The sequence below is a fragment of the Enhydra lutris genome, unplaced genomic scaffold (assembly GCF_002288905.1).
Source record: "Enhydra lutris kenyoni isolate GAN:26980312 unplaced genomic scaffold, ASM228890v2 scaffoldscaffold22, whole genome shotgun sequence".
NCBI lineage: Eukaryota > Metazoa > Chordata > Mammalia > Carnivora > Mustelidae > Enhydra > Enhydra lutris.
In genome coordinates this window covers 34709965-34720354 of record NW_019154106.1, presented here as the reverse complement: position 1 = coordinate 34720354, position 10390 = coordinate 34709965, and the positions used below count along the sequence as shown (strand labels likewise).

The 10390-nt window shown below is 34.7% G+C and overlaps 1 protein-coding gene across 2 annotated transcripts in view; it reads left to right on the top strand.

Moving 5' to 3' along the window:
* The first annotated feature begins 7364 nt into the window (after positions 1-7364).
* The window catches only part of LOC111149717 (anoctamin 3), a 445297-nt gene continuing 442271 nt past the window's right edge, over positions 7365-10390 (top strand). For both annotated transcript variants that reach the window (XM_022506952.1, XM_022506953.1), the window contains exon 1: positions 7365-7518. In XM_022506952.1, the coding sequence (XP_022362660.1) occupies positions 7365-7518 (154 nt within the window). The remainder of the gene's footprint in view (positions 7519-10390) is intronic.

Genomic DNA, 10390 nt, shown 5'->3' with positions numbered 1-10390 from the left:
AGTCATAAATGCTTTTTTTAAGATTTTATTTATTTATTTGAAATAGAACAAGAATGTGAGAGAGAGCACAAGCAGGGGGAGCAACAGGCAGAGGGAGAAGTGGACTCCCTGCCGAGCGGAGAGCAGGATGCAGGGAACCTGATTCAGGGAACCCGATGCAGGGAACCCAGTGCGGGGGCTCGATCCCAGGACTCTGGGATCATGAACCTGCGCCAAAGGCAGATGCTTAACCAACTGAGCCACTCAGGTGACCCCAAAAATGCATTTCTAACTAGATTATTTTTGCTCACCATTTATATATATATATATATATATATATATATATATATATATGATTTTTTTTCCTGTTTTGACTTCCTTATTCTGATTCTTTTGTTTTTTCCCCCTTTGGCTGGAGTATTTCCTCAAATAATTGTTTTCAGATATAACACTCATGTTACACAATTTGAGTCTTTCTTGTTTATAATAATTTATTATTGCTATGCTTTTGAATTACAGAGATAACACTTTTAATCATATTGCTCTAAACTTTGCTTTGTATTCTGTCATTTGATGTTGAAGCTAAGAAGTCCTCCTTTCAAATTTGCACCACATTCTTTCCTTTACTGCCAAGTTCATCTTGAAATTTGTTTGAAATAGTCTTTGGAATTCAGATCATGTCAAGATATGTGTGGTGTTAAGATATGTACCTTTTTTCAGTATTGGTGCATTTGCTTGGCATTAATGTGATCCTTTGAATTTGAAGTATCGGGAGTTTCTTCCATACAGAAGCATATTTGTTTTGTTTTCTTGTATTTTTATCATAAATTCCATTTTTCTTCAAGTTTATGTTTGTACATATTAAATTTTCTATCCTCTATTATAATTTCCAACTTTTATATTTTTGCTCTATATTCAAAATAATTCTTTGTGTTGATTTTTAGTCAATTATTGTTCTTTTTACCAATGATTTACCTGTGGGGCACCAGGGTGGCTCAGTTGTTAAGTGTCTGCCTTCGGACCAATGATTTACTTATTATCCAGTACTTCTGCTAAGTTGACTTTTTTAAGTATGCTTCTTACTTACTTTCAACAACTTTTTCTTTTACTCCGCTCCCTTCCCCTAGCAGCTTATTTTTCTATTGTATATATAGAATATTTTCTCAAATCTCACGAAAGTAAGGGGTAAAATTTTCTTCTCTTTTATTGTATTTAGTATGATATGGGGAAGTTCGTTGGATCTGATGGCTCAGTTCAGTTCTTTAAATTGTTTCTCTTCAAATATCTTTTCTTTTCTTTCAAAAGATCATAACTCCACAGTTTAAGCAAAGCAGAATGACTCCTGGGTTGGCAGGCAATGACCTACATTATATTCAGTGTATGATTTGTGCCAGTTGCTGTGCCTGGAGACTCTATAATTGGTATTTTATTAAAATAGACAAACTCCTGTGACATACTCACTGACCTGTCTTCTGCTTTCACCACTGTTGAATGGAACTTGGTGCAACTGTTAATGGGAATTAAAGAAGGAAATTTGGGGAAGGCTGAGTATATACTAAAATTTCTCTAAGAAGACTGGCTTGACTCTCACTTTCCTGGGGCAATCTGCAGTTAGCTGAGGAATGCTTCTTTCTCTGGCCCTGATAGCCAGTTAAGGAAATGATTGTGAACTGACCTCTTGCTTCCTTAGTACACAGCTGGAATCAAATAGTGCTTAGAACAAAGCAACATATCTTGTATTTGCTTCAATCTCTGGTGCTCCTACAGGGGGAGGGACAGGGTCTCATTTAGTCTTGTATTGAGGTTGTCCTAAGTTACACCTGGGCAACTTCCTCTTTGCCTTCATGGAATTGCTCATTACTCAATCAATTCAGCCCTCACCTCCACCATATATTCCAGAATTTCCTCAAATTTTCTTATAGTTTACTCTTTTGCTCTTGGTAGATTTTTTAAAATTTCTTCAGTTAGTTCAATAGTATTCTATGGTAATTTTTTCAGTTAGTTCAATGGTTAGCTCAGTGGAAGGCATAGTGGATAAAGTTGTGGCTTCAGAGAGTCATTCTGAAACCTTTTCTAACAAACATATATTGTCCAACATTCCTAACAATTGTTCCTTTTAGCAACTTGTAAATATTTGGACAACTATGTAAAAAGCAAGCCTTACTCTCTTTTAAGAATGTATTTTTATGATGTAGTTAAAATTATAATTACAGTTAAGTTTAACCATTTTCAAAATAAGATCAAGTTAGTTTGGCCAGTTAAGAGAACCCAAGACAGATTATACCAAAATTAAGCATACCTGAGAACAAAAAAGGTTTGTAAATACAGCCTGTGTTTTGAAATTAACGAAGGACTAGAGATCTGAATTTACTGTAATCACTAGCAAGTGAGTGGTTACTATAGTAACAGAGATAAACTGATCCAGGTTGAGAGAAAAATATTTGCAGCTGGACCAATCAAAAGAGTGGTTTTTGTGTGGCATTTCCTGCCATCTCCTGTTTATACTCTAAAAAATTGGGGGGGGGGGAGGACATGTTCTGGGTATTAGGAAGATGATATGAGTTAAAGGTTTACATGGATATTTTCTAAGATTTATAGCAAACTGTTCTAAATAAAATTGTTAGCCAAGATGTCATGGAAAGCCCTTTACTAAGACCTTGATGTCTACAATAAAATTAAGGTAATACTTCTATCTCACACGATGTTATACGTGAGTTATATCTCAATAAAACTAGGGAGAGGGAATAAAGTACTTACAGACTTAAAAGGAAAAAAAAATACTTGAAGTCTACACAGGCTGGATGGAAGTTAAAAGGTTTTGACTAAAGACTCAGGAACAGAGAACTGCTGAGCTGATTCTTGAGTATACACATTAACTGAAGGTTCTTTACCACCAACATTTCTGGAGACCTCAGGAGATGTTCGTACCTAGGTTACTAGTGGAAAAGGACAATGAAGTGAGTTTCTTGACAGAGTTTGCTTATCTCCATTACACAAAGCAGTAAAATCTTATTTTTTATATATTGGAGAATAGTAATTCCCAGTTTATGGATATATGAGCCATATCAAATTACTGTATGGGATTTATAAATCTGCCTGCATACTTACAGTTATCTTAGAGCAAATGAGTAACATTTCTTACACATATATGAGCACATTTTAAAGGTATATAAATGTAATTGATAATATATTTAAATGCTCATGAATTTCAAGTAGTTTTATATGATTATGTCAGATATTGATACTCAGAATATAATAGTATGAATACAGATGGTTGGATAACTCTGTGTGTGTGTGTCTGTGTGTCTGTGTGTCTGTGTGTGTATGTGTATTCTCTTTTGGTTCCAAGATGTCTTCATGCTCAAAAGCTAAGGCCCCACCACTTGAGACAATGAGACTATACTGTGACATCAGAGATCATCCCCTCAGGGATGGGTCTTACTGAAAATCATTTATGTTGTGATTTAACTGCAACTCTCAGACCAGATCACATTTCCATGTAACCATACCCTTTAAATCGTTGCTTGAAAGAAGGAACACTTAAGGATTCGCTCAAATTTATGGGCAGTAAAGGGGGTAGAAACTACCTAGTAGTTAAACATCCATGAGCAACTCAAATTAAACCATTGAGACTGTCTCTCAGAAAGTATACCCCACCAAACACCATGACAGATATTTCAATTGAGAATTGTGAAGCCCATCTTTTGTGATTCTAGAAACTACTTTCTTTCTTTAAATTGTATATACACATTTTTTACCCTTTATTCATTTCCTTGTATTTGCTTTTCTTTTCCTACCAACTGTCTTTTCAACTCATTTTCTCAGTACTGACCAACGTGCATCTTTTCTAGAAGCTTTAACACAGAGGCTAAGAATCCATAGGTAGTAGGGAAGCAAGTAGAATCTGTATTACTATGAAAGCATTTTGTCAGGTATTCTGAATATGTACTGATACTTTTATATTTATTTTAAGCAATGATAGTATTTTGCTGAATTATTATTTATAATTTTAATTCTGCTTTTACCTTCTTATATAAGTAAAGTATCATGTAATTAACAGTGAAACTTGGCCATATTTGCCATATTAGTCAGATTTTTTCATGCCGGTTCCAGAATAGTAGTAGACTAGGCTTGAATAGCATTTTGTTTGTTGTCCATGCTGTTGTAATGACAGTCATTCCTGAGCCACGAGCAATAGTTTATAAAAGCATGCAGAGCAGAGAGATAATTTTCTTTCCTTGTTTGTTCAGTTATAATAACTAATGATGAGTAAGACATGCCACTTTTTGTCCAGAGTACTTTTTATATTTAACAACAACGAATTTACAAACCTCTTATATATATTTTACTTTCTCAAAGGGTGCTGGACAAAGAAGTCATATTGCTTCAAATATGCCAGTCTTCATGTGCGGCACATCTATTGCCATAACTTGTACTATGGTTATAACTAAAATCTCAGTCAGTCACAGCTCTCTTTCCCACTGAGTCCAGATTTGGCCCACATCTTTTCCACTGAACCTGTCTTAACATTCATCTGTCTAAGTTAACACCTAATACAGGGTCAATAAACACTCACTTGAATGAATAAATAAATTAATTAATATATAATGGATTTTAAAAGACCATCAAAGAACTAATCTGAACTTCATCTAGTTTGACTCTCTAAACTGAAGGATGGCTTTTGCTAAGTTATTTTTTTTATGATCTATCAATGGGTACTTCCTCGTGATCATTATGGATTCATGCACTCAAGAACAGAAGATGAGTAAGAATGAGATCCTAAATTAATTTTTCTTTGTTTTTTAGAAGAGAGAGAGAGAATGTGTGTGTGTGTGTGTGTGTGTGTGTGTGTGTGTGGTGGGGGAAGGAGCAGAGGGAGAGAGAGAGAATCTTAAGCAGGCTCCATGCCCAGTCTGAAGTCTAGCATAGGACTTGATCTCACAATCCAGAGATCCTGACATGAGCAGAAATCAAGAGTCAAATGCTTAACCAAGTCAGCCACCCAGGTGCCCTTAAATTAAAATTTCTAAGTTGACCAACATAACCTTCTGCCCAGATACTCAGAGGGATCACATCCTTTACCTCTTAACTAGTACAACAGTATCCACTTCCTCAATTGCTGTCTTTTTAGCATTTGCTCCTCCACTGATCACCTGCTCATATTATGAAATCAAACTTTTGTGTTTCTTAAGCTGTATTTTATTTGACCACCATTTTTTAAATATAGCTTTTCTTCTAAACTTCATTGAGATAACATTTGTAAGTTTAAGGTATATAATGTGATCATTTGATATATGCAGATATTTCATAATGATTACCACAACAAGGTCCATTAATACATACTTTACCTCACAGTTTGCTTGTTGTCCTTGTTGTTGGTTTTGGTGATGAGAACATTGAAGTTGTACTCTCTTAGCAACTGTCAAGTATGTAATACAGTATTGTTATCTATAGTCACCATGCCATACATTACATTCCTAGGTCTCAGCCATCTTATAACTGAAAGGTTATACCCTTTGACCAGCATCTCCCTTTACTTCCAATCCCAGCTCCTGGCAACTGCCAATCTACTCTGTTTCCACAAGAATGGCTTTTCTAGATTCCACATATAAGTGAGATCATGCAGCATTTGCTTTTCTTTGACTTAATCTCACTTAGCATTGCAACCTCAAGTTTACTCCATTTTGTCACTAATGGTAAGATTTCTTTCTTTCTTTCTTTCTTTTTTTTTTTTTTAAGATTGTGTTTATTTATTTGAGAGAGAGAGACACAGAGGGAGGGGGAGAAGCAGACTCTCTGCTGAAGCAGGGAGCCCGATGAGGGGCTCGATCCCAGGACTCTGGGATCATAATCTGAGCAGAAGGCAGCCACTTAACTGACTGAGCCACCCAAGTGCCCCCGATTTCCTTTTTTTTTTTTTTTAAAGATTTTATTTATTTATTTGACAGACAGAGATCACAAGTAGGCAGAGAGGCAGGCAGAGAGAGAGGGGGAAGCAGGCTCCCCACTGAGCAGAGACTCCAATGCGGGCCTCTATCCCAGGACCCCGAGATCGTGACCCGAGCTGAAGGCAGAGGCTTAACCCACTGAGCCACCCAGGCGCCCCCTATTTCCTTTTTTATGGCTGAAAATATCCCATTGTATATCACATTTTATCATTCATCTGTCAGCAGACACTTAAATAATCCATGCCTTGAGTACTGTAAATAATGTTGCAGTGAACAAAGGGTGCAGGTATCTTTTTGAGACAGTGATTTTATTTCCTTTGGATGTGTACCCAGAAATAAGAATGCTGGATCATATAGTAGGTTTTTTTATTGGTTTTTTTGTTTGTTTGTTTTTGTTTTAATTCTTTAAAGACCTCCATAGTGTTTTCGACAGTGGCTGTACTAATTTACACTCCCATCACCATTGCATAAGTGTGCGCTTTTCTCCACGTCTTTGATTTCCTGTCTTTTTGATGATAGCTATTCTAACAGGTATGAGGTGATACTTCATTTTGGCTTTGATTTGTGTATCCCTGATAATTAGTGATGTTGAGGTCCTTTTCATGTACTTACTGGCCATTTCTATGTCGTCTTTGGAAGATGAAAATTTGCCCATTTTTAAAAATTGAATTACTATTATTATTACTATTACAGCTACTTCTACTACTACTGAATTATATGAGTCCCTTATATTTTTTGGATATTTAAATATCAGATAAATAATTTGAAAATATTTTATTCCATTCTGTTGGTTGCTTGCCTTTTCATTTTGTTGATTGTTTCTTTGTTGTGCAGATTTGTTGCTTAATTTACCTTTTAGTCTCCACAATCATCATCTTTGAATAAGCATGAGGACTATAGTCTTACAACCCTGACCCTGGAAATATCATTTAGGCTTAATTTCCTTCCATATTAAAACATTCCTTGATGAGCTGCCCAGTGGAAAAAAGTTTCATTCTCTTACAGTCCTTAGCCCCACCCAGCTGATCTTTTGTATACAGAAATGTGAATGAGAACTTCCAATACCAAGTTACTAAAAGCATCTCTGCAGCCTTGCCTATGCCTTCACTTAGCCCATTTTACTTTTCACTGCAGCCTCTCTGAGATGGGGTTAGTGCTGCTGTCATTTTAAGGCAGCAAGATATCGTCAAGAAAAACAACTCTAAAATCCATCCATCCTGTTGAAGTCAGTTGCCTAGAAAAGGCATGAATACAGAAAATTTAGAGAGTCAGCTCTGCATGTTTTATCTCTTTTGGATTTCCAAGTGAGAATAATCACCGGAAAGCCTGAAGTTACCACTGATTATAATACAGTGATTTTTTTCTTTCTGTCTCCTATGATTTTTAAAACTTCAGTAGTGTGAACTTTGACTTACATAGCTCTTTAAGAATTTTGCAATGTCAACTGTGAAGTTTGAGCTGGATTATCTTTCTCCTGAAGGCTTCAGACATGAGCATGCTTCCAACCCAGAATTTACTCAAACCTGTTTGACCGAACTCTCTGATGATTCTAGTCAATTGGAACTTCAGCACTCCAATTCTGTCCCCACTGGTAAGCTAAACTTTAGATTGATATTTTTGTGTATCTTACATCTGTATTTTCTTTAATGTCAGATATGTAACAAATAAATCTTGATGTCACCTACTTTGTGGTGGTAAAACTGATGTCAATTTTAGTTTCGTCAGTTGTTTTTCCTCAAAATATATAAATAAGTTTCTACAAAAAAAAAAACAGAACATTCCCCCAATAGAGTGAAATGCCAGAAAACAAATTTAAGGGACACAGAAAAATATTAATAGTGAAGTAGATTCTGTTTTTCTGAACTCACTCAAGTCTATCAAGTCTTAGTTTTGTTTGGGATGATTGATAAAATCAGGGATTATATCCATAAACTGCAGAAAAAGTCCTGCCGTCTTTCATTCATCTCTTCTATTTCAGTTTCCTTTTATATAATTATATGAAGGATAATATGTTTTCTTTACCTTCTCATTAAGAACAAGAAAATATTCCTTTTTCTTATGTTATTTTATGACCTATTTAAATTCTATACGAGCTGACAATGCTGACAGACTTCAATGTGAAAATAGTATTTTTTGATATCTGTGGGTGGTACTTACTTATCCAGCATCCAACAATTTTTTTTTTAGCATTGCAGTTTTGAGGAAACAATGCTATATATTAATAGTCTGCATACATTAAGAAATTCTGTGGGTTTGGATAATAGTGAACAGCTATGAGATGTCAATAATGAATTAGTTGTGCTTTGTAGAAAAAATGTATAATAAATAAATATTTTAAATAAATACTGTTCTAAAGGAAAATGCCTTTATGAGTTAGTTGTTTATCTTTCTTCATAAAAAAGACAGTACAATGAGAAAAGGAAAAGTTAAGCAAAGTCTTTATAGCTCTGATGTTACATACAGGTCATTAATCTTTGTCCACTGAAAAAGAACTTGTAGAAATAACAAATTCTAGTTTGCAACCAGAGGAGTCTTCTAAGAAAACTTGACATATTTATTTATTTTGAGATGTTTGAAAAGAAGTTTTATGTGACTCCCAACCAATTGTTGATTTGTTGTCCGTACACTCTTGTATTATATGACTTGTTTTGTAATCTGGGAAGTTCTATAATAAGGAGATATGACAACTTTTTAAAATTTTCTTTCATCCATACCATTATTTCTCTTTCTTAAATTGAAAGCCTTACTGGATATTGAACATACAGTTTCATAAATGGAAAAATTGAGGTTTTTTTTTTTTTTGTTTATTTGTTTGTTTGTTGTTGTTGTTTTACAAATGAACAGTACAGTACAGTAGACTTAAACAGGAAAAAGACACATTACTTATTTTATATGTACCAGTTTAGTCATGGTTTAAATACCCATGTTCTTTTCACCATGTTTTTGTCTTCTAGTTGTCTCTGTTCCAGGTACCACATCTAGTCCAATAAATTCAGCTGTTGTCTTTATAAAACTGACATTACACATCTATAGCTTAAGTTTGAACTCTTCCCCAGTGCCTGGAAGACACTTCCACCTCAATATCCTTGGTGGTGCCTCAAATTCAACACAAATAAGCTAAACTCCCTAAAAATGCCTCCTCCTTCTTACATTCTTATTTTTGCCAATATCCCCTAAGTCACAGATATTCCTTAACATTTGTTGCAATATAAAGTGCATGTTTATTTCTATGCATATTAGTTTAATATAGGTCTTCTTTACTTCTTTGTCCATCACTATGGGCCAGTACTAAATAGGGTGCCTGGCAATAAAAGGTTCTTTGTATCTTGACTCATTGACTGCCTGGCTGAGAGACTGAAAGATTGGCCTTCTTCATTTCCCTAGTTCATGCACCTATGTAGTCTTCTATCTCATCTCAACTTCAGGTTTTCCAAAACAAGCTCCTTGCCTATTGATAGCCACACAGTAACTCCTAAGCACACGTCTGACTTAGTCCCACCTTTGTTTACAATCTCTGTTAAGTGTACTTGACCTTGTTATAAACCTGGTGCTCTAGGATCTAAATCTTTTCCCCCCAGAACTTTGCCAGTTTCATGTAACCTACCTGTATCCTACAAGAATGATTTACACTTTCCAATTACTGTTTGTGTTATTTTTTCAAAATAATTTCTAATAAATATTTCTCCTTCTTCTATTTCTTAAGGTCTGACTGAGAAAAAAGATATATCATCTTCTTCCTAGATGCCTGTGGTTGACTTTTTATATAAAGGAATATTTCCTATGTCTAACTTCTACAAAAAGTTTGTCCTATATATGAAAGCATTCATATTCTGGATTTTGTTGTTGTTACAAATACATATGTCCATGGCTTCTCTTCTATTAGATTATTTTTCTTGAAGGTAACTGCCTTTTCACAATTGTTTTTGCCTATAAATCATGCACATGTCATAAATATGATTGAGTGACTAAATTTTAAGTGTAGTTTATCTTTTAATTCATTTCCTGTCATAGGGAATACTTGTTCAAGTCAGGTTATACATGCATTTTACCTGCCAAAATACTATGTGGAAATTACCACACATTTTTTTTGATGATACCATCATACAGGATATTACCAATGTGGAATTTGTCCTTCATTTAAAAATTTTATGGTGCATTGGGCATCTTAAAATCTACTTTGTATGCTAGATCTTTTCACCCTATATTCAAGAGAGTGAAGTTGTATTCACTTAAAATATAAAAATTGAAAAAATAATATATATATATATTCATTGAATATTTATGACTGAGAGTTAGTGCTTGGGGTGTCTATATGAAAATGAAAATGAGGTATTAGTAGAAACATCTCAGTTGTGTGGCACTATGTTTTTAACATACATATGCACATATCCCTAGCATGGGAAAATAAAATATAACAGGTGAATGTTAGTCCATAGAGAGTTGAGCAGATATGTCTAAAAAGA